Source organism: Daphnia carinata, chromosome 1 (assembly GCF_022539665.2).
Source record: "Daphnia carinata strain CSIRO-1 chromosome 1, CSIRO_AGI_Dcar_HiC_V3, whole genome shotgun sequence".
Lineage (NCBI taxonomy): Eukaryota > Metazoa > Arthropoda > Branchiopoda > Diplostraca > Daphniidae > Daphnia > Daphnia carinata.
In genome coordinates, this window is record NC_081331.1 from 7,964,976 (window position 1) to 7,990,211 (window position 25,236).

The 25,236-nt window shown below is 39.6% G+C and overlaps 2 protein-coding genes, 1 long non-coding RNA gene and 2 pseudogenes across 4 annotated transcripts; 3 read left to right on the forward strand and 2 right to left on the reverse strand.

Annotated features, from left to right (window-relative positions):
• LOC130701589 (uncharacterized) overlaps positions 1 to 25,236 on the forward strand; it is a 90,588-nt pseudogene that overhangs the window by 24,193 nt on the left and 41,159 nt on the right.
• LOC130701597 (NFX1-type zinc finger-containing protein 1-like) lies at positions 912 to 8,634 on the reverse strand. Its single transcript, XM_057523549.2, has 15 exons — positions 8,468 to 8,634; positions 7,657 to 8,409; positions 7,404 to 7,569; positions 6,861 to 7,326; positions 6,446 to 6,786; positions 5,824 to 6,372; positions 5,676 to 5,759; positions 4,876 to 5,606; positions 4,518 to 4,820; positions 4,189 to 4,455; positions 3,489 to 4,120; positions 3,185 to 3,423; positions 2,837 to 3,126; positions 2,549 to 2,769; positions 912 to 2,481 (listed from the first exon to the last, which is right to left on the reverse strand). The coding sequence occupies exons 1-15, from the start codon at positions 8,537 to 8,539 to the stop codon at positions 1,392 to 1,394; spliced, it is 6,204 nt and encodes a 2,067-aa protein (XP_057379532.1). The 5' UTR covers positions 8,540 to 8,634; the 3' UTR covers positions 912 to 1,391.
• Positions 15,358 to 16,385, forward strand: LOC130701615 (uncharacterized). The gene is made up of 3 exons (XR_009004121.1): positions 15,358 to 15,490; positions 15,583 to 15,922; positions 16,025 to 16,385. It is a non-coding gene; the product is annotated as an uncharacterized LOC130701615 (long non-coding RNA).
• LOC130701604 (uncharacterized) lies at positions 16,452 to 18,786 on the forward strand. Of its 2 annotated transcripts, none has more exons than XM_057523560.1 (10): positions 16,452 to 16,873; positions 16,948 to 17,004; positions 17,070 to 17,126; positions 17,188 to 17,250; positions 17,336 to 17,374; positions 17,429 to 17,660; positions 17,723 to 17,934; positions 18,015 to 18,174; positions 18,244 to 18,341; positions 18,399 to 18,786. In XM_057523560.1, the coding sequence occupies exons 1-6, from the start codon at positions 16,552 to 16,554 to the stop codon at positions 17,509 to 17,511; spliced, it is 621 nt and encodes a 206-aa protein (XP_057379543.1). In that variant the 5' UTR covers positions 16,452 to 16,551; the 3' UTR covers positions 17,512 to 17,660; positions 17,723 to 17,934; positions 18,015 to 18,174; positions 18,244 to 18,341; positions 18,399 to 18,786. The 2 variants fall into 2 exon arrangements, with proteins under 2 accessions (XP_057379543.1, XP_057379544.1); XM_057523561.1 differs by having other exon boundaries at positions 17,441 to 17,660.
• LOC130701612 (DNA-directed RNA polymerase III subunit RPC2-like) lies at positions 21,677 to 24,438 on the reverse strand (annotated as a pseudogene).

Genomic DNA, 25,236 nt, shown 5'->3' on the forward strand with positions numbered 1-25,236 from the left:
TGCGGGAATGCTAGCAAAGAGGATCTAGAGGTGGAGGAACTCAAACCATTCTTACCTTTAAAAACTAAAGTGAAATGCCCGTCGCCTGGGTACGACATACCTCGCAGCAGCACCATCTCTGTGCCCTGTTTCGAAGAAATCGAACGCGCAGTAAATCCGGAGGACGTGATTGAATATTTTTGTGTTGCTGCTGACGACGATCCAAAGGCAGTCGAGGAGCCGGAGGAACCAGAACCTTTCAAGAAGGCTGACGAGTTGAAACCAGAGGCACCAGAATCTTCCAAGAAGGCTGACGAGTTGAAACGGAGGAACCAGAGTCTTCCGAGAAGGCTGACGAGTCGAAACCGGATGTGCTGGCTGAAGATTGCAATGCATCGCAAACCAATCGTAAAAGCGTCCGCAAACTAACTCCATTGATCCAGATTTTCGATCAAGGTTCAAATCCGAAGGCGCCGGACGCTACGTCATTGAGGCATTCCTTTAGTAATACTACAGCTTTCGAAAAAAGAATTAGTTTTGCTCAGGCGGAAACTGAAACAGTCCAAGAAGAGGTGGTACAAATTCTTGCATCCGATCCGTTGGAATAACACATTTGCTGGACAGATGTTTGCGCTTTAGCATTCACCGCACCATTCCTACTTGTTTTTTGTTTTTCTAATTTATGCTCTCGTTTCATTTCTATCAAATAAACAGAATTAATAAACTCGTAATTAATTTGAAATGACAGTGAAAGTGTCCTTTGAAACCCAATATGTTGGATGTTTAACAGAATCACTCCAAGTAACGGTGGCCACGACAAATCCAATTCCGTAGAACTTTTGTTTTAGGGAGGAATGAGTTTTAAATTGAAAGTGCGAAGACATTCGATTGTCATCAAGATGTGCAATAACAAAAGAAAATATTCGATCTAGTTGTCGTTACATCTATGTTATTTCATCTTTCATCGTGCAATACATTTTTCCCCGTTTTAAAACAACTTTTCTAAGTTAACGAATCACAACACTAGATTAACTAAGTGGTAGCAAAGCAAGGTTTTTTAAAGAAAGCTTTTCGTTACAGGAGATGGCAGTGAACTAGGAAGACATCAGCGAATTTTTACTGATAATTGTTTAAAAAGGATGGAAGTGCAAAATAACTACGGGAGTTGCATTTTTTTTTTTTGCAACTGTCGAAGTTCAAATCGATTAGTTTTAAGATAACGAAGAAAAAATAATTTGGTAGTTTCAACAACCAAAGTGTTTTATAAAAAAAAAAGCAATTGCTATTCCTCATTACTTGCGTTCTAAATTTAAACCCATGCTTAGAACATGCAATTGTTTCCAAATTAAGAAGTTGAAACGAAAAGAAAAAAGAGATAAAAAAGGGAGGCAAATAAGAAAATGAATTCATGCTTACAATGGATAAGCGGGGCGAGTGGCATTATCCATCTCCGCAGCAAAACTATTACCGTCGCGCAATCGGTGACTCCGTCCTCCTATAACAGCGTTACATTCGTTGCATCTGCTTTCCTCCATAGCTCCTCCACACTCTCCGATGGCATAAATATGGCCGTTGGGACATTTAAACCAATGTCCTTGTGCCAATCCAATCGCCGAAACAATTTCTCTGCGCTCCTTGTCGCTAATTCCAAGACCAGTTTTCAGTTTGGCTCCCAATTTTTCCAACGCAGACTCTATCTCAATTTTTCCGCCATCTTCCAGCACTCGAACGTTGTTCATTAGAAGTTTTTGTATGACTTGGTTTTCGGAGGATGTTACCCCAACGGTTGGAAAGAGTGTAGAGCTTTTCAGAACAAAATAAGCTTGAACATATTCCAATCGCTCCAATTCACGTTCGACAGTTCGATGTTCTTCTACGGAAATCCGGGATCTCTCAAACAGAGAAAGTAGCAATTTCTGAATGAGAGCGTGCAATTCATCACGTAATTCCGGGGCCATGTATATCGACTGGGTTGTCGTGGGCGCAGGAGTAGACATTAATGGTCTACGGGAGTCGTGCGGGTTATTAACCTTCCCAACCATTTTTGCCATCATTTCCAGCACTCTCTCGATAACACTCAGATTGACTTCGATTCGAAAACGTATGTCGGACCCAATAGACGGTTTGACTTTCTTTCCGTTGCCTTTCATCTTTGGTCTTAACTGTGCCCAAATATCCCCAAAACTTTCATGAGCAAACATGACGATCGGACTGTTAAGCGGTTGGCACTTTTTGAAAAGACTTCGGCAATTCTCCATTAGGGCGGCAGCCCTTTCGAAGAACACCTGGGGGTTGCCTTTCAACAGCAAAATTTTCTTTTTCGCTTTTGATATATCATCGAAGGTGCTTTTGATGATGTTGCCATAGCGCATACAGATCCGAACGGTGGTCTTACAACGAGGACAACACTTTGGCTGAATTTGACCACCTCCGTCTGTAGCCATCCAGTGATCCATGCCTTCCACTTCGATACAGTGTTCACACTCCGGTAAGAAAATAAATCTAAGTGCAATACAAGCAATCAATATGAAACCGGCTTGGAACACATTGGTACTGAGATATAATTTACCTTGCATCGTCGTTTTCTTCATTACCAAGTAAAATGAAATCTGTCAGTTGATCTTTATCGCAAACGCGACACAGCCGTGGACAAATTTCACCGCATAATCCTATGCAGGAATGACCGCACGGCAACTTGTTATTGCATGGTTCATCACATCTAGTGCGATCACACTGCTCCCCACATTTCTTTCCACACGTTTGATGCTCACACTTCCATTCGCATGGCTCCTACATTAAGAGTAATGTTGCAAAAACATCCATCATAGAACCGAGAAAAAAAGAACACCATGAATACCTGACAAGCGCTACAAGGTTCGCTACACGTATGTCGACACCTGCTATGCGAGCATGAATATTCACATATCTTTCTACACGGTGGGCAAGTAAGACTGCAGTTGACGTCACAGATGTGTCCGCAGACAAGAGAACGGCCGCACCTGTAATCATACGCGCGATGAACTCTTCCATTGAAACATTCGCCACAAGTGCCCTTACAGCGATGCATACAATCAAGCGTGGCATTACACGGTTTCGAGCAGGTTCTCAGATGCGACTGCATTTGGATTTCGGTCGGGATTCCGTCAACTAAAAGCAACAAGTCGAATGCTGAATAAGCACGTAGAAGCAACACAACGGAGTTTACCTGCATGAAAGCTTTTGCAATCCAAAGTGACGTGGTGACCGCATATATTCAATCGCGAGGTTGTTACCGGTTCGTTGCAGTCGGCTTGATTGCACGGTTTGCAACATTTTTTCTTGCATGCATGACCGCAAGGCAACATCAAATTACACATTTCTTTGCAAAGAAGCCGAGTTGGTACAGTGGAACATTCTAATTGCGCTTCATGTCCGCATTCCGGGATAACCTTTGTCACCATTTTCCTGTGCGATTTATTTACAAAAGAACATTACTTGAGTTTGAAACCTTAATGCTACATTCAACTTACGGGCAAAATATATCTTCGTCGTTGCGATAACACTCGGTAAAAATCGAATGCCCACACGGCAAAGTTCGTTTCCATTTCTCGTTGCAAGGGGCACAGTCCTCAAAGCACTTCTTGCCGCACTTGTGATTCATTTTGCAGCCTTGTTTCGTCTTCCCGCATTGTTTCTTACATTGGTATTCCTGGTGGTCTGGGTCCTTACGAGTGTGGCATCTCAAGGTGCAACTATGACCACATTCGAGCCGTACGTTGCAAAGAAGAGGACAAACCGCTTGATACGGGTCTTTCCCGCAATGAAGGGCCACTCGATGCCCACACAGAGGTAACAGACATCCTTCTTTTAAGATACGACATCTAACCGTCATAGGATCCACATAACACTCCACAACCGCCGAATGACCGCATTTAAGCTGCCTTTCCATTCTGACCGAACAGCGTCCGCACGGTTCAAAGCAGCGCTTTTTGCATGGGTGGCCATCGATACACAATGTTTTTTCACACGGCTTCTTACATTTATAGCCATCAGTCGATTTACTGCATTCAATTTCAATTGTGTGTTCACACTCTGTAAGAGTTTTCATGACTCTTACGTTGCAATTGACGTTCCCTAACGGCTCGCTGCATTCCACTTCCGCCTGAAATTCGAAAGGAACATATGTGACAAACAAAAAAAAAAAAACAATACCATCCTCAGATGTTTCACCTCGTGGCCGCATGGCAAAGTTTTCGTCATTTTGACGTGACATTTGCCGCAATCTTCGAAGCACATCTTCGTACATGGGTGATGATCAGAACATTGACGTTGACAAGGCTCTTGACACTTCACGTTTGCATGAGAGCTCCTTTTGTGGCAAGAAAGTGGGCAAATATGGTCACAATCGAGAGTCATTCCACAAGGTTCGGGACATACAGCTTCGGAAACAGATGCTCCACACAATAAATCAACTCCATGGCCACAAGCTGGTAGAATCTACAAACGTTTCCATTATTGCAGAACAGATGATCTATCAACAATCGATTAATACAACTTACCTTCCAAACAGGTGTCTGGCAAAATTCTTTGGCTGGGTCTTTATAGCACAATACGATTTGTTCATGTGTGCAGGGAAGTTTTTTTGTCACTCGCACAACACAAGGATTGCAATCTGCGAAACATTTCTTTGGGCATGGATGTCCGACAGGGCAAAAACGGGTGCAGTTTTCTTTGCACTTGAACTGGGTGTGTTTCCGATCATTAACATGACAAATCCTGGGACAAACATGTCCACATCCCATAGTTACAGCACAATTCTCCATGCATCCACCTTCTGGTGGAAAATCTGCCACTTTACGCGCCTAAAAAAAAAATATTTAGCAATACAAATTTAGACGGAATCACTGTGTAACTTACTTTTGTTATAACGTCGTGAATGCGGCATTGCAACTCGAAGTCCGGTCCTAGTTGACCATTTGTTTCAAGCATTTTGCGAATACCATTCCACAATTTGCTCTTCCCTTGCAAATTTTGCATATTGCCAATCATATAGAATCCCTGTTTAGCCCTTGACAGTGCCACACAAATTCGATTCTCGATGCGAAGAATTCCTATGTTTTCATCCTCATTGCTCCTCACAAGGGAAAGGATGATGATGTCATTCTCTTCACCTTGGAAGTTATCCACTACAGAAATGCGAACAGACTGAACAGCTGGTTGTTCTCGGCGTATCTTGAAAAAATGAAGAAGTTGGCCGGAATACGTAGTGAGGATTGTAATTTGCTTGGGCGCGTATCCCTGCATAATGAGATGTCGAGCCAGAGCCAGGGAAAGCTGCGCCTCATACGGATTCAAATGACTTTTGCCTTCATGATCTCCTATTTCTTGCTCGGAATGTGTCAGGAAAAAAATATTTGACGCCAAGCCTCGTATAGCGGGATAATTCAGAACTGAAGAATGATTTTCCAACGTCGGGTAAATAGCAGGGACAATTAAACGAGCTATTTCGGGACGCATGCGACGCTGAACGCCCAAAATGCAAGGCTCCATCCCATTCTTGATCAGCCTTTCGAACAGCGAAACGTCTAGAAAGAAATCTTTGGCTAGACGATGGACCGTGACCGGTGGTCTCAGTTGCTGATGGTCTCCTGTGAATTGTGGAAAAATAAGTCCGTGATGAATACACAATGCAACATGACTCAATATACGCGTTTTACCAATGAGAACTAATTGCTGACACGACGATGACAATGCGCAAACTACATGGGCTTCCAAAACTTTCGCTGCTTCTTCGACAATAACTGGAGAGAAAAATAAGATCATGAAGGGGATTGAATGGATTGGTAAACGAATAAGCCGTTCAACCTATTTTTGGTTTGAGATGGTTTAGGAGGGCCCTCTGTTTAGCTGCTCCTGTTGCAGTCAAACCTACAATATCAGCGTTTTGGCAGATCTCAGCCGATTCCAGAGTTCGAACGTCTTTTAATTGTGTTGCATGTTTCACATAGCTCTCTTCAAGTTTGGTAATTCGCTTTTCTTGAATGTCCAGAGCTTTGACTTTCCAGGAACTGTACATCATCCAACGAATGTGCAACGGGATTCGCATTATATCGTTCGTGTACCACTCATCAAGTTGCTTCTCTTTTAGCGTAGGAACCGTCTGGAGCAACTGGCGCAGAAGCAAAATTCTGTTCTGCAATTCTTGAATATGAAATTCATACCAGGCTACATCTTCTCCTTCCATAGTTTCCAAAGATTCTCTGTACTCCTTAATCAATGTTTCGTCTTCGCTGGACTTGTAGCTGAACTTCACAAACACTTTTTTAAGGGCTTCATCTTCTGGCTTAGAATGTCTATCGACTGCCTTCGCTTTTACAGACGCCAAGTGGTCGTCGTCTTCTACTTTACGATCAGCTAGAAGGAGAACAATCGAAAAAAGTTAAGAGATTTTGCATTCGTACTTTACGAATTATTATAATTGGTTTACTTTGGATTTCTTCAATGAGTGCCTTATCCCACTGATCGTCTGCTGTTTCGTTTTCCTCCGTTGGTGAAACTACAGGCAAATTCTTTGTAGCATGATGCTTTTCAGAACTATTTTTACTAAAACAGTTGAAAAGCTGTTGAAGGTCTTCGTTCCTGTAAATTCCGAGCCAACATCCCAAAGCTGTCCAATCTCTGTTGCCGGATCTCACCATTGAATGCTTTAAAGCCTCGAATGCACTGTGCAGAGATTTTGGAATGATTTTCATGTACAGCAGTGAATCTTCGTGAATCAGTCCACGTGAATGCATCACCATCATAACACCGCGGAGGACATCTCGTTCCCTGTCAAGCAATACCATTATTAGATCAATATATCTTACATATCTCTTTCTTCTAACTGAAGACAAACGAGGTACTTGTCAATCTCGCGTAGTTGGTCATTTATTTCGAAAATCCATTTTCTTGTATCCCCATGTGAATATCGCCCTGGCTGTTTCTTCCAGGCCATTAACGAGAAAGGCTCAAGGGCCGCACATTTGCTTTGACTACCAATGCGCACTATCTTGTGAGTAAATTTGGATATGCCCTCTAAAAACTGGTCTAGAGCATGGTTGGTGTAGCAAATAACCAAAATAGGCGATGATAGTGGACATTGTCCGTTATTCCAGTGCTGTTTGTTTTTCAGTAAAGTTTGGACGATTTTCAGAGCTAAATACGTCTTCCCAGTTCCTGGTGGTCCCTGAATCACAGAAATTTTTTGCGTCAACGCTGCGTACAATGCAGTACACTGACTAGGATCCAGTCCCAGCTCATTCGCATTAGGACGCAAGCTTGGTTCGAGGATGGGAACTTCTTGCGCACGGAGTTTGCCTGCTTGCTCATCTGAAAATCGTAAAAACAATTAATAAAATGGTAAACGGCATTGTTTTGAAATAGGGAAATGAATTTTTGCGATTTACTAGAGGAACCATCATCAGCATCACTAATCTCGGCCACTTGTGAATTGCCTCCTTTACCACCACAGATAACGCGCGCGGTTACCCGTCGTAAGTACGCACGTACGCACACACGACATATGCACGCACGACGTACGCATGAACTCACACACCTCAAATCATAGAGAGCCTGTAACGACACCATTAAGTTTAATCGACACCAATATTCAAATTAAACAGACAAATATCTTTTGTTTTATTTTGAAGTTATTCTTACATTCTTTGCATTGAGATAATCAGGGACTACTGGTGAAGTATTTCGGCCGAGTATGTAGTCTTCGAACGGAAAATTAGTAGGACTGATCCGTTGTAAAGCTGTTAGGGTGCTTCGGTATGATTCGGAGAACACTGTTGATTCCACCATGACAAACTTCTGCTTTTTGAGAGCTGCCGATAAAGTACCGCCTTCAAATTTGACTTTTATTTTGCCTTCTTCCAAAAGTTTCGGATTCCGGTCCAAAACCGTGAACAAGTGGAATGACTTAAAATTATCTGAGGACAGACAAAGGAGCGATCCGTAAAGAAACCGTTTGCTGTGCTCCCAGACGATTCTCCTTAATCCGGCGTTAGAGAATTGAATCGTATAACATTCTTCGTGCATATGGTATTCCAGAATTTGAACTTCATAGTAAAGACGAATGTTATCCGGATTTCGTATCCGTGAAAATTTCTTATCCGTCTGGCTTTTGTACGCCAGTAATCCAACGCGTAATGGATTAAAGAAATCCTCGCGTAATAGGCGGAATTGAATGTCCAGATAGGTCGCAATGTCTGGATACTTGCCCTTGACAATATTCGGACGGAGGAAAGGCTCAAAATCCATGCAGACATCCTCCCAATTGGGCATTACATTCAGCGTCCGGAAATCATTGGGCGGGTCCTGTTGAATCAATTCTTCCAGATACTTTTCCCTGCGAGTACGGCGTTCTTCTTTGTTCACTACAAGGGGGATGTGTTGACTCCATGCCGTCTACGTAAAACAATCACGTTAATCAAAATAATACGATCGAAATATCTTGTCGTTTCACCTGTAACTGTTGAATCCCGTCTTCCAGAACATCAAAGGCATCTGCGACGTTCAAATTTTTTATTGAAGGCATGGCCTTCAATAAAAGTTGAAGGCACACTTAGTTCTGCAGAACTAAGTGTTGCTTAACAATGTGCGGACAACAACTTGATAAAGTTAATTTTCAGAAAACCCTACGAATATCATACAATAACGACAGGCTTCAATGCACTCCTTTTACCTTCGGATGCACGTAGAAGATGAAAATGTAACGTTCATCAACAAAGCAATATGAACAAATCAATTAACCCCAGCGACATTGAGGCAGATGAATCTACGAATGAAATTTTGTAAGGTACTGTACAACCGAAAACTACAATTGATAGCGTCTTCCTGAAACTGTTTGACACCCGATGCCACCTTTCATAACAATTTTAAAAAATCACACGTCCATGAAACGATCTTAGCCTTCAGCACTACCTTGTAAATTGAAAAGGTTAAGAAAGGACTGCAAAAAACCAAACTGGTATAACAAACGCGAGAGAGACGAAATCTAACTGCACACTGTAATAACAGATGACGATGCCCCAACGCCATGTTATCCCTAAAGGTTTTACGTTGAAACCTTTCTTTTTTCTACTACGAATTGTTTGAAGAACAAAACAAAGCCAAGCACCTCTTTATCATGAATTAGTTAGCAATATCCCTTCTACAAATTCCGGCTAATGTTAACGTACGAACAAAAAACTTGTGAGTAAAAGTTTAACTGGCTGAATCGTGAACACGACATGAAAAAGTTCGAACACGTGCTATGGCAGAATGTTCTAGCTTCGCAGAATCACGATTATTTGCAAATTCAGTAACAATTAATGCCATTTGAGAATATTACCTTAATGGACTGAAGATTTCGACTTGTGTGATGGATTCAAGTAAACGATCGACACCATATGCTGAAATACATCGATAAGGGTAACTGCTCAATTTTCGAACAACTTATCACCTTCGGCCATCGCTTCCAACTAAACGGTTGGACGATATACACTAACCGTCGTCAATGCTGCAACGTTTGAGAAACCCCTGGGGTTCTCTTTCCATTTGTGATGACCTTGTAAGAAAATAAAAGTCGTTAGCAAAAGAAAATGAAAACGACAAAAAAAAAGAGAAGCAGTTGTCATTTCAGATATGGGCTCTGATACAGTGTCTGGGCTAATGAAACACGTCAAATTACCGCTTTGTCCATATTAAATAACTCAGCTCAGATATTCAATATGCACATGGCTAGAAAATAAGCTAACATCAAGAAACACTGTAAAAAATGTTCACAGTGAAACTAGCATATTTATTTTGTGATCGTTATAATAGTGGTGGGCTTTGCGACGCCATTTTGTTGCAGGCAAATGGAGTCGTTCCGATTTTGTTACCCAGAACTAAAACGACTGCTGAATAGCCGTGTTAGGTCATGTTACCAGATAAATTGTGCCGGTCAGATGAATTTGAAGACTCGTTTGTACAATGCTGAAGAAATATAAATTAGTCTGGACGAAAACTAGGACAACAATTATGGTAACTATTTCGTTGTTAGGAATGTAACCTTCTTATAAATCAGGCGTAAGGTACACTGCCATGCCGATTACTGTTTGGAAAGATAAGGATGTCGTAAAGCTGCACTTCGCAGAACGACGGCGGTTGAAATCTTCAATAGTGTCATTACAAATACTGAAATGTATAAATAAACCATTTTCTTTCTCTTTTGCAGATATTGATATTCCAAATGCAAAATTCTTAAATTGGATGTAAATGCTATACGAAGATGCTCGTAATAGAAGTATAAAAACGTAGACTACTCTCCATACAACATTATCTTGGTGTACTTTGGCATAGTTTTCAGAGGTTTGTCTCAAAATTACAAAGCACCATGTGTGCCATAAATTTATTGTCGAAAACAGTCTCGATGAAAACTTTTTCCAAGAACAGCCCCAGAGAGGTCGTCATAAATTTTGGAACAACAAAGTCTAGAAGCGAACGGTCTGTTGACTTTTGGCCCCACCAATAACACGAGCTGCAGCAGTCAACAAACACGAGAAGGTCAATATGCCTTTTTTTCCCTTACCGTCTCATCTTGTGTCAGTCTTCCAAGGGTTTCCGTTCCACAAACTTGACTTCATCCACGAGTCTGGACTTTCATCTTTATCGTTCGCCAGAGTTCGTCAATCGTCTTCGTATTCCAAATCAAGACACATCGAGGATGCAAGACGCCAACTGTTTCCCTGTTAAAATACCATCCATCTCGGACCGATTACAACCTCTATTTGAAAATCCTTTACATATCCAAGAACTCATCTTCACAGAAAAATGTCAACCTCTTCGGCAAGCGATTGATTTGATGTACACACCTGATCTACCGGTGCAAACTAACGTTATCCAAAATCAGTACAAAACAGTGAGAATAGAAAGGTTACTTTCCTCGTATTGGTCTGGAAAAGGTGTTCAAATTTTTTATTGAAGGCATGGCCTTCAATGAGATGATATCACTAAAGAAATTCTCGCCCAACGCGTGGCAACTCAAGGCGGGCGTCAAGACCAACATTTCGGTTGTCAGGTGAAAGATGGCGGTGGTTAGGCGTTTCAAACGTTCCTCTTTCGGTGGCAAATTTTGGGCCCGAGACATGGGAATGTTTATGGTCATTGAAATGACGTATGCAAATATTTTTTGAGCCGCTAAAATGTTCACGACGGTAGCGAAACTGTCTCTGAATTGCGAGGCTCCATTTTTCATGCAGAATCCTCCAAGGGCGACTATAATAACTTCCAAATACTCGACATTGCTCAAATTTTCCTGAAGTTGGAGAGCTAAATCATTTTCGGGGTCGCCGAGACAACGTATCACATCCGATGGTTGTGCATTGTCCCTTGCCAACTTCATGATGTATTCAAAATCCAATCTTCGATGACTGCCTTGCCTTTGATGTGGCATTGGGTATGGTACATGAAATCCTCGATTTCCATTTTGGCGTTGGTGAACTGCAGGAGATGCCCTTCTCCATGATTCGGTTATGGACGATTCGCTATTTTTGGGGATTGCACCCAGCGATAAGCGGCCACTGCCCACTTGTTTACGAAGTGTAGTCTCTCCTCGAGGTGCTCGATATGCCATTGCACCACGTCCTCCTCCTCTCGACTGATTTTCCATTTTCTAATCTGGATGAAAATGAAATTAACATATCAATAAATATTCCAAGAACTGTTAGTTTAGGGTAAATAGTGTAAAATTTGTATGCACAAAGATAAAAAGAACGGCGTACATACTAACAAAATATATCACCTCCGACAACTGACCCTTCTCTTTTAACTACGTTCTGCAGAACTAAGTGTTGCTTAACAATGTGCGGACAACAACTTGATAAAGTTAATTTTCAGAAAACCCTACGAATATCATTCAATAACGACAGGCCTCAATGCACTCCTTTTACCTTCGGATGCACGTAGAAGATGAAAATGTAAACGTTCATCAACAAAGCAATATGAACAAATCAATTAACCCCAGGGACATAGAGGCAGATGAATCTCCGAATGAAATTTTGTAAGGTACTGTACAACCGAAAACTACAATTGATAGCGTCTTCCTGAAACTGTTTTGACACCCGATGCCACCTTTCTTAACAATTTAAAAAAATCACACGTCCATGAAACGATCTTAGTAGTAAGCACTTGACTGACATACTAGTATCCTCCAGACCTGCCCCGATGGAGATCATATTGCTGTACTATATGATCCCCATCTCGCATCAGCTGATAGCTCTTACATCTCTATTCAGTTTTGCATTGGAATGGGGGGCCAATCATTGGGGGGCCAATCATTGGTGGGGCCATCATCATCATACCAACGCTTGACGTTTCGAATTGTAATTGCTTACAGACTCTTGGTACTAGTTCCCAACATTGGGAGGGTACCATACCCAGTCATTGTTCAAGTGCCGCTACGTTAAAGATGTTCACGCAACTATTATATACCGTGAATGACGACCCCAAACCATGTTGCTAACGCTAGCGGACATTTTCATTATCATTTTTTTCATTGTCATTATTTATTTTTTGCATTCATATCCAAACGTATAAGTAGCCCTGCATGCAGCTCATCGCGCCTGCGTCGCGCTCATCGCGTCTGTTGGGCCATAATACTTTAACAATCACGGTTTCTAAATTTCCGCTTTGGAAAACAATGACCTTATGCCACATTCCCAGGACTTATCAAGTCTAGTTGATAATGGTTGTTCGTAATTACAATCCATTCAGTTGTCACCATGAATATTCCACAAAGGATTTTTTGAACGTTAGTTACATTTTGGGTTATGCGTTAAAGATTGAGTCTACATGTTCAGGTATAATACATATGCATATGCATGCAAGTATATACATAAAATACATATGCAAACGTTGAATAATCAAAGAAGTTTGATGTTTCACGCTAGCGCTGTAGCGTACTGGCGCGCTAGTAATGGTTTCCATTCGCACACACATTTATTTCATATTTTAGATTACTCCAAAAGCATAAACTCTACGTAAAGACAAATTCCATTTTCATGTTCCTTGAGTAATTTTTAATCAGAATCATCTATAGTTATCTAGATTCAAAGCTATTATTTTTTAATAGGAAAAAATTTTAAGCCCGACAATATAAGCGCGGGCTTATTTTTTAACCCAACTTTACCGTTTTTTACGTTTTATTAAAACACTATGAGTTCCACGAGAAAACAACCCTCATATTCGTAATGCCCGTTCAATTCTGCATCGAAACCACGTATTTAAAGCGAAATCTAAAATTTTGCCAAAATTGCAACAGTGAGAAGGCCTTCTCGCTTTTCCATTTTTCCTCAAATCCTAGATTTCATTAAAAATACAGTATTCCGATGCGAAATTGATCGCTGATCATGAAAATGGGGTATGTTTTTATATCAGACTTCTATTTTTTGAATTAACCGTAAAAAAACAGAAAGTCGGGCTTATTTAGTCTGGCTTAAAATTTTTTTCGGTCAGTGTATAGACAATTAAATAGCGCCAGACACACAAATCTTATGGACTGCTCTCCGGGCATCGCTACCTGTGTAAATCGTCCGAACGTCATAAAATCCTTACCGGACCTCGGCAGGCCTATAGAGGAGTATTACTTAGGAAAATTAAGGTCTACGTGACTGGTCTCAGAACCAAGAACACCTCATGGGTGTTCACATTTCGCCTTTAGTTGCAACACAGATATTTTTTCTAATTTCATTGTGCCAGTAAGCTATACAGGTGGACCCGCTGCCAGCTACAATGCTGCCCTCAACGGGTAGGATTTTGGAGGGCACGGGCCTGCCTGAGATTAGCCTGCTGCCCAAGTCCTGACCTGTGCCTTTCGTTTCACTACGTTGAAATAAAGTTTCATCGGGTCCCATCACGCATTTTTTCATTATCACTCTAACCCCTCATTTCATTTTAATGCCCGCTCTAGCTGCATGTAGACTGTAGAGTGCCGTACAGCCAATTCATCTAAGTTTACCCGTCAACACTAAAGGACGACCCTTGAAGAAAAAGCGAGAGTGCACTCGACTGAAGAAGAGCCCAAGCGAAGTATTGCAAATAATTTGAAAAAATTGAAAATGACGAAAGCAAAGCTAGTCGAGTATGCAACAAGAAAAATTGGCAGCCAGTTTTTTGTGAAGGTAGAGTATTGTGGATTTTTCGTTATTTCTTTATTTAAATTCAGGGGAAACCTTGGCCACACAAAGTTGTTGGTTACTGCAACACGCCACTGGTCCGTTGTTCAAGACATTTTTTATGGTACATCTGCGCATCTTTTGAGTACAGGTATTGGTAAAGGCGCACTACTTCATAAACCGCGAATGCAATGTCAGGTGGTGTAGACACCATGATATCCGTCAAACTACCTACATCTACCTTATATTTCGGCAAATGTATTGATTCGAAGGGATACTTTTTAATTACATTTCACCATGTTGAATCTTTGAAGAATGTGTTGAATATAGTGCGACTAATAGAGGAAAAGTCGTTATCGGCGGTTTCAGAGATCTGCAGGCCGAATATTTTAGCAGGAAACTGATGTGATTTCAATAGTTAATCTGAGATATGGGAAAACACTGCAAATTGTGTGCTCCTTGTAGCTCCCAATCAGGCCTTCATGAGCTTAAATCACTATAGCCTACTAGTTAGGCCATAACCTGTAGATATTAAAAACGGAAAATATTGATGACAGTTTAGGAAACAAGTCGGTTTTTTTTTCTTTCCTTTTTTTCCAATTTCTCCTTATTTGGGTTTGCGTGCATGGGCGCCAAAGGCATTCCCCGTTATGTGTAGCGGTTGACTCTTACCTTGTTTGAATAAATCTGCATAGTAATCACCTTGACTGCATTCCATAACAACTTTGATGCGGGTGAATTATAACAAAAATCAAAGTGCAAATACCCAGAATACCAGTGACATCCAATTGACATTGAGGTTATTTGGCTGACTGCGATCGTCATTCTCCCGCATTCATTAGTGCATCTCTTTTGTCAAAAGAAATCCAAGGAACTATTTTCAGTCTCAGCAAAATGGGTGGGATAGAAATTCGTCATAATTGTGAAAAAAAGACAAAAGCCAAACAACCGCAGTCGTAATGACAAACTAACTGGTGTGAACCAGCTACCCGTGACTAAGCTTGCACTGTTAAAAATATGTACTTTTTTCGGTAATTTACCTCCTCTAAAATCGGTAATTTTACCTAAAAACGGTGATTTTCAGTTTTTACGAAAAAAATGGTGAATTTTTACCCGAAAAATACATTGTGGGTTTCACACACCAGAAACCGGGGTTGACGCACCAGATAATGGTGTTAACAAACTAAAAAACGGAGTTGCCACCCCGAAAGGTGGCGCTGCTTATTGTTTATGTTTTCATGAAACTTGAAACGGTCAGACTTCATAAAAATAGTTCGTCTGTTGTGCCCTGACTTTTAACTCTAGTGTGTTCCAGATTTGCTGCATCATGGAAATTCAAGCAGAAAATATAGGTATGAAATATTAATAAGTGAATTAAAATGTGTAGCACTGTTTGCCTCCGATTAGTATTGAAGTATGTATATTCGTTGCTCTACGCCTTTAGGAATCGAATGTGAAGTCGTGAATTGCACTGCTCGTACACGCACAAAAATAGAAATGTTATCACATTATAGGACAGTTCATCGAGGTGATCGTACATTTGATGTAACTTGTTTGAGCAGTTGTGACAGAAGATATCTTACAGAAGATGGACTAAGAAAACATTTGCAGTCTCACCATCCAACATTCTTTGAACAAAATATTGAAGCAGTAGACCTAGCACCTGATGATTCAGAAGAAGAAGATGTAATGTTACGAGAAGAAATACAGGGTCTTAATTCACCCCTTGCTGCAGCATCTATCTTTTCAACAGAAGAACAAGTGCTTTAGAAGCCACATAACTAGTAAATATCATTTATTTTGTCTTCCATATAAATGAACTTAAATACTATTAATTTTGTTTACATTGACCCTGCATTATTTCTACTTCGTCTGTCTGATGAAAGAAAATTAATCAAGTAGATGTACAGACTGTTATGGAAGCAACAACAGATTTTGTGAACAAAGAAATCATTTCTGTTTTGTCAAAAACAATCTCATCACTGAGAGACAGCAAGTGTACGCACATCAAGAGTATCCAACAAATGGTACAAATATATAGATCTCCCTTTGCTCGTGATCTATTTAAACGTCTACGCACCCAGTACAAACTTTCATCAACTTTTATTTGTCAGCGAGCTTCTTGACCACAAAGTGTACCAATTACAACATCCCGTTGATTTATCTGTATCAACAAATTGCATGTACCCTTTGTCTGACTTTATCGTCACCAAAAGTGAAATAAACGATAAATAATTGTTCACCATATTGTACTGTATGGCAACGTCACATACGTTTTGTCAACTCTAACCTACCCAAGCTCTTTCAAATTAGTCGGCCATTAATAGCTACACCGCCTACACACTTCAACTGTGCAGCACAGGTCAGTTTTCAATTTTAAAAGTAAAAAAGTCACTTTCCAACTACTTTAGGAATGGTAGATTCTGGCCGAAAAAATGTTATTGTAGTGCTTGATACTAAAGGAGACGAGGACTCTGACGATAATTTTGAGATTGGTTTTTCGAATGAGAATGGAACATTTTCTGATCTTGCTTTGATCACCCAAAAATTGATAGCCAAGAGTGAAACAGTTCGAAACTCTGTAAGGGACCGTGACTTGGTTTTAAAAAGGCAAAGTAATATTAAAGAAGGGTTATGGGTTGTTATGGGTGAGGATTCGCCAGTTAAGTCTGGATCTATAATTAAGTGTTCTTTCAAAACCCCAGCACAAATGTCTCTCCGCTCTGCTACAAAAAGTAAGTATTAGTTTAAATTGATAATATTAGTAAGTACAATAAACACAATGCATATCACTCCTTTATTTTCATAGAAAGCACAGTTTTGGTTCCTTCAACAATGACAGTTGTTGCTCCTGGTACTTCACATGGTATGTATGGTTTTTTGGCAACTAGTTTACGATGATCATCTAATCCAATTTCTGTTACTTTCTAGATGGCTTTCTAGAAGAATTTGCAGTTACAAGGGCTTCTACTCCTCATGCTGAACATGGTATTTACATTTTGAAAAAAAGTTCACGGTGACAATTTCTATAGCCTATTATATTTCCTAGATAACTCTGTTGTTTTAGAAGAATATGTTGATGGACATGTGTCTACTTTAGATATTTCACACGGTATTGAAACTTTGGAAATGGGTTGATTTACCAATTGTTTTAAATGCATGTTAATTTTTCTGATAATTTTCTCTTCTTTCACAAGGAATTGTTGTTGGAAATCCTTACAGTCTTCATACTTCAGGTACATAAGTTTTCTGAAAATAAGTCTATGATATGACTTTAATTTCATTTAAAGTTATTTTGGCAGATTCCTTAAACGAAGATTTTGTTTCTTACAATTCGGATGACACCAGCACTTATACACACAGCACCGGATGACCAGCAGAATGACTTGACTTATAAACTGAAAAGGATCATGGAAAGAAGACGGACAGAAGTTCGCAGCAGTGATGTATCAGCTAAACATAAGAGCATGAAGTTAAATGGTAATGACTCCGGTCCTACCAAATACCCCTCAATGGCAATGGGTACATACTCTACCTTTTTAAACATATTTCATTTTTAAAAATTGTGTACCAATTGGTTGTAGATGACAGCGATACCATATCTTATGGTAAAAACGTAGCCAAGATGTTGGAGATTTCTAAAAACGGAACGGCCCCTTGTAGTACTGCCGTGGACAATCTCGTCAAACTTACTTTCTCGATCAGAAGAATTCGAGTTATGAAATGGATACCTGAGTCAGGCAGAATTGAGAAATTCATAGACAGCCACTGCCCATTTCTTAAACATCAAACTTTTGTAAATATTAAAATAAATTCAAGGCAATTGTTAAAGTGCAAAATATCTATTGATTATCAATTGCAATATTTTGAATATAGCTTTTCTTCGAGTTTGAATTAATAATGAAGAAACCATGCGAAATTTTTCGAGAAATGTGGACCCAATCGGCCAACTTCATCATTGAAGCAGCAAAAACTACAAATAAGAAACAAGTAGCATCTCTATTATCGTCCAAACCTTTTCAGAACATGTCGCCTGGTAAAAAATTTAACAGAAGAATCGCAAACGTAATAATGACTAACTGTTTTTTTTTTTATTTTGCCCAAGAAATGTGTTCGAGAGCTGCCCTTGAATTATTACCATTCTTGGTTCCTGGAAAAGGAAGAGGTGATAAAGCAGCTTGACATTTGGTGGATTCCAGAATGGTAATAGAATTACCTCTTACCAATCAAAGTTAATATGACTATTGTTTTAATTAATAGGAATCAGCTAACCTTGCAAGTTGCATGGAACAGGAAACAAGGGGATCGCCGTTTATCCTATACATTGGATCGACTATCCACCTCATTTTGGAGAGTAAACCATTTATGAGATTTCACACAACTGCGGATGCTGTTATTGGATTAATGGCAAGCTACTACGTCTTTCACTTCAAATACAGCAACAAGGTTCACAACGCATTGTTGTTTCTGCAGTCCTACGTTTTAGGCGTAAAGGACGAAGCAACTGATACTCCATCTGTCCATTCCTTTTCCGCACTGGTGGATAAAATGAAGACTTCTTCATTGTGTTTGTAATTGTACTCCAATTTATGTTTTTCGGTTCCAAATGTATACTTTTGTGTTCATCTCAATATGTAAACTAAGATACATTAACAATAAATGTCATTTTCATTTGGATTTTCTGCATTAATTTAATTATTCATATAAATAACTAGTACAAGAACGGGCCATTTGGTTGCATTTTTCGGTAAATACGTGTTTTAACTTAGGTGTCATTTTAACCACTTTTCGGAGGACTTTTACCAATTTCAGGAAGCCTCCCCTAAATTTTTTTTTAGGTGATATTTCCACCTATCTGGCAGAGTCCGACTTAGGTGCAAATTTCACCGAAATTCGAGGCTTTTTTTTAACAGTGTGCGACGATAAAGATGACGGAAATCGAGATGCTGGAACAGTGAAGCTCTTTGGTCTCTTTAACGAGGATGTCCAAGGGGAATCGGTGGCTAAGCTTCACGCGTTTTATGTATCGTTTATTTGTCTTTATCTTGCTCTTATCATGAATTCATTTGTCACGCCGGTGTCTTCAATTTTGTTGAAAATACATAAGATCCTTCACTTTTGTCGAAAGATATAAAAAAAGAGCAGATCTCTTTAGCGATAAAATTCTTTTTCAGAAAGAAAAAAAGAATTTTCTTTTCTTTCTTGACTCTCGGACTATTAAGGCAAGTCAAATGCAATTGAAGAAAAAAAAAAGAAATGTGAAACTGAATTGCGGAAGAAAGTCCCACCTGACCATTTACATGAACCATCGCACAGTCCTAATCGTTTCTACTTTACTTATCATAGGTTGATAATTTCGAAGCAATCGGGACTGCAACCAGTATTCACGTCAAACTTACTTGTTTAGCGGGGGGTGGCTACTCCCGAAACCGACTTGTTATAGGGAAGTTGAAAATTATAATCTTTTTAAATTGAATTTGTTTTTGTTTTATTTAGCTGTCTTTGACCAGCCGTGCTTGAATGGTGGCCGCTGCGTCTCACCTAACAGTTGCCAATGTCCCCATGGAACCGTAGGTTCTACATGCCGTAAACGCAGGTAGAATTCGTAACATCTTGAACGATATTTTAGCCAATTCTTGCATATATTTTTCTCAATTTATTATCATTCTAGTGATACGTTATTTTCTTCACGAGGCTAAAGCACCAACGCTCTCTAATTGGTCTTCCCAATCATCAAGCTTCCTTGTTTCGTGGCAAATATAAACCGTAGATCGAATGTAGAAAACTTATTTGTTGCGTTTAACTATAACATACGGTCATCTGAATTAAAACCGTTTCTCATCAAGATATGACATTATGAAATACATTAAATATAGTACATTTTTTTGCAGCTTTCGTACTATTTGGTAATCCGGAAGATTGTGGCAACCACCACCGGAAGGGTTTGCGCGGAACAAATTTGATGAAATCGTGGAATATTTTATCATACGAATAAGATGAGGAAGATCACGGGGATGGGGGTTCCCATCAGTTATTTTACAATAATAGAAAGATATAACTAAACAATTTGCAAACTATTTGTATATTCTAAATCAGAATTAAAAGTTAAACAAAGTTCATTAAACAATTTCTTACGAAACTCATTTATTGACACTAAAAACGAATCACTGTTCGGGACTCCTGCAACTTTTTGTAAACGTGGTTTTCGTGCAGAATGACACATATAAAGGACTTGTGTGTGCCTCTGCGTATTGGAGCCGTGATGGCCATGTCGTGATCCAGTTGTGGGTCGCGGTTCACAACGGATTGCGTCACCGTTACGGTTCCCGTGAGTTGAGTTTCCCCCTGCTACGCCATATGAAGTGTCATCGGCATGCACCGGGAACAAACTCATGTAATAAGGTGCTAGGCAATATTGAGATGTCTCATCATCACGATATGCCTTCAAACGGTGAAGAAACAAGTAAAAGGGCCTCTCAATGCGTTGAGATTGAGCATTGAGAACCTAACCGGATTTACACTTCTTCCATAACCGCCTTGACGAATAGTAAAGCTTGTTCAAAAGTATCTGATGGCCTATAGACTAGGCTTCCTTGGGAGGGATCATCAAGTTGATAGTATCAGCTTGGTGGTGTTAGTCGATTCTCCTATAAGAAGAAATCTACCCTAGTGGTGATGAAGTTCATCTACCTAAACTAAGTCACAGATGCGCTGGATGCGGGGCTTTAATAGTTACGTAACGTAACCTGTTGAAGTCAAGGAGCACTTTTTGCCACTATGAATACAGGGCCTCGAAACAAGTAGTAAGCTGATAGACGGGAAACCCTGTACTGGGTGACGAGTAGCAATAAATCTATAAATATCGCTATAAAGCTTCACCTGATTTTTACATTTTGTTCAGACGTTCACTACTAACCTGAAAATTTCTTAATGGCAGCACTCTGTTAGTTTCATTCTCCCTTGATTTTGTTGTGCGACAATCGGTCTTATTCAATTAAAGGTCGTAGTTAGTCCGCAGGATCGTTTGTTTCGATCGGGAAAATGAAGAGCGATATACCGAAGCGGGAAGAAAGTGAGAGTGGCTGTATAGAGGAATCAATGCTTTTCAATGTCTTCAAGTAGGCTATATTTTTTGGCCATTTGGCCTGAATCACATACCAAAAAGTAAAAGAAAGAGTGCCAATAAATGGGTTTTTTCTCCACTTTCCAAGTGAGCCAGCCAAACACTCTATACAACACTGAAAGCGCAATAAAAAAAAGAACATCAAAGAAATTGAATCTGTAATACTATCGAAATTCCCTTTTTTATTTCTTTTCTGTTCGTTTTTTTTTATTGTTTTGAACAACAATGCTTCTAAAAAGAAAATTGGAAAAGAAAAGCGCAACGGCTGACACGCTTCTCGAGTTTGCATTCTTTATTTCTATTGCCTTTCAGTTTTTCAACCCGCAAAGTTGGTGGCCATGGGCCATGGATATTCGGCAGCCTTCCTATTGTTCCCGTCAAAAATTCCCATGTGAATTCGCAGAATAAGCCGAAATGATGTCGTCTAGTAATATTGGCAAATACAGTTAGACTACATGCGAATGAGCAGCCGTCGGTCGGGTCGATAAGACGAAACGGGAATGACGGGAAAAGATCAAACAATCAATCACAGACGGGTAGTGTCTTAACTCAAATCACGGCAAACATGTCAATTAAAAAAAGATGACAGATATCCTTTAAAAATCTCGTATACGTGATACGTACCAATCTATTCTTATCACGCATACATTCTTTAGTGATTTTTCCTTTTTCCCTAATTATTGTAGAATCTTGCTGCTACTCTGCAATCACACGTCGTAATAGAAGAGAGAACAAAAAGAAAGGAACCACGTCGTTTGTCAATTTGCCACTATAACAACGGCAATTGCGCACCGCTACACACAAACGGATGAGACACATATAAAAAGTAAAAGAACCGTTGAGGAAAACAGTGTATATATTCGGGTCGCTGATCTCTTCCCCACTGAATAGATTAATATCTTCAACTACCATGTTCTGTGCAATCCGGATGATGGGTTCTTCCTCTGCCTTCGTAGTAATATGAGTCATCAGCGCCAGATTTTTTACTAGCCCGCATCTCTAAGTCATATCACCATAAAGGCCATATTAAATTGTTTAAAGTTTCTGGAGAAAACAATCACATTTGTTTTAAAAGCTAATTAGTTTACCTCTCCTTCAGGTGTATCTGACGGACACAACATACCTATCAAAAGAATTTTTTAAAATTGAAATTAAATAAAAACTACGACATTTGGTAACAAACAAAAAGTATTTTCACCCCACTGAGAAGGTTGGAGAGAACGGGGACCAGATACTTTGCGTGTCTTTTCGAATTCAGAATTCACCCGAGTCATCATCCCAAGTCCAGAGATGTAAGACAAGCGGCAAAGCGTTTGTGTGACGCCTTGCCTTTCCATTCGGAAGCGTTTAATCGTCCAATTTCCCTAAGAAATACAATTAAGTTACGGATTTCGAAGAGCGAACCAAGAGAAAATTGAGTATTACAGTAGCAATGGCATTTTCTAACCCCAAAGTTATATGATCGGTCTTTATGCATTTAATTGCATCAAACTCGGCCGCCTTAACCCTGGGAATTTTCTTGTCCGCGATTGCCTTTAATTCGACATTCATCCGCTTGAACAAATCTTCGAACAACAGGGAAAGTAGCGAACCCGCTAACTCCATGCGCTTGTTGCCATAATAATCACGGTCGTCAACTGATGTTGGATCATTTTCGGCTTGAATGACCCGGCGAATCATCAAAGCTAAATACATTGCTTTAGCTTTAAAGTTGAAATTGTCCACCTATGCAAATATGATAATTATGACATTGTACATCCATGAAAACGTAAAATCTGACCGGAACGTGAGCTAAAACGGCGGTGGCAAGCATCTCTCTAGCCTCTTCCACAGGCGTTTTCTCTGGACCCCCCAAAAAACGCTTTTGACGCAGTTTGTTGCCCAAATGCCTGCAGTAGACAATCCAAAAAGATTATTATGTGCATAGGTATACAGAATTTTGAAGATGTATTGTGGATACTTCAGTGATTGCTGTTGAGTAAAGATCGATGCGCGAACACGTTCTTCTAAATAGGGCGCAAATGCCGTCATGACACGATCATCAGTGCCAATCATTTGGACTATTTCTTGATCAGCCAAAATCCCCATAGCTTTAAAAACTATGACGACAGGGACGTCCTTGAAGTGTTTGACAGAAAATAAGTCAGTCTAAGCTTTCAGAATAACGCATCAAAACATTACATCCTAAAAACTATTTTGATTCAGATAGTATTTCCCTTTATTCATGATGACATTGGTGCGCGTTTTCGTTCCGTGCGTGCTGCTGGTTACTTGACATGACATGTTTCCTTTTCTATCTTGCTCGACAATCATCCGATTTTTCGACATTTGTCCTTGAATTAAGATCACCTAAAATTGACTGATTTGAAAAGTTACGACTAAACAGCATTTTACCAAAATTGTTTTTACCTTTTCATTTCCCCGAACAATGAAATAACCACCACAATCATATGGACATTCATTTTTTTTGCCATTTCTGCAGCTGAAATACCAGCCAATGTGCAGTTTGAGCTCCTCAACATGATTGGCATTCTTCCAATAGAAATGCCATTGCGTATAACTCTTTGCTGTCCCCTGGTGTACTCGATATCAACAGTAACTGGAGCTGAATAAGTCATGTCTCTTAACCTACACTCATGAGGAGTGGTCAGCCGAGACTATTGAATTCAAACGGCATATGGAATAAAGGCTGATACTTTAAAGGATTTTTTAAAAATTATTACATGCTGCATGTCTTCTATGGAATCTGGTTTTCCCACATGAATGTCCAAGTACTTTAGGTAGAATGTTTGATCAGCATGGCTCACTACCTTTTCATTTGCTTTAACAATTTTCTTGATGTCCACATTGATGAAGTAATTGTATGAATCAACATGCTGTTTGACAAACCCTTTGTTCTTGAGAAAAGCCGGAACCAACTTCCATTTTTCCTGTAAATTTGACAAAACATTAGCTTCATCAGTCACTAAGAGAATTTTAGAATTACCTCAACAGTCTTAATTGGTTCTAATAATTTTTCAAGATCTCCATAAATATCCCTGTGTGATTCTCCCATCTTCTTAGTTTCACAGTTCTGCCACTTAATCTAATTTTTAAATTTCCGGTGTCATCTAATTCAATTTTTTCACAACTTACATCGTCTCACAATCTTGTTCTTTCTCAAACTGTTCAGCGGAGTCTTTAAGCCAACGCTTTCTATCACGTAATGCGGACGCATTTTGGATTGCAGTTGGCGCCAAAACGGTCAACCATCTACCGGACGTTTGACGCAAAAACCCAAGTTCACTGAAAAGTCGAACTAAAAGTTGATGCCATAATGGACATCGGCGTGAGGTTAACATTGAAAAATTAAATTAAGTTTTATTATGTTTTGGTTTCAGATTTTGTATTTAGAATTCCGGAAGTGAAATTGGACGATTAATCCTTTTACTTTTTTAGATACTAGACAAATAAGCACAATACATAATACGAAGTACGAACATGAAAGATTCTTACATCCAGACCCTACATGACAGTGGCTTACATTCCCTATGCCTACATCGGGATAAGGATGAACACTCGCACGTTAGAATTGGAATATAATCAAATAATACACTTGCAAAAATGTTAAAGGGAAAAGAACGTCTCTATGGCCTAGGGTAACAATATTAGTGTTTTGACTAGTTATTTTAATGTCTTTGGCTGCATGGCGTGGTGCCTTAAAAGTAAAACTATTCTTACTAATCTGGATGTTAAATCATTATAAAGGGGGATGCCTCAAATACTAAAACTACAATTCAAGGGCAAATGGCTCTACAATTTTTTACACAAATGGTGTGAAGAAAGGCAGAAATTTGTTTTCCACCGCAGGTACTAATATAGTGTCACGGCCAAGGATCTTTACCAAGATAGAGACGTCGTGCTTCAGATTAAAAGATAATGTGTATTTCATCACAAGGTTCCATAACACAACTGAAAAACTAACTGCTCTAACCA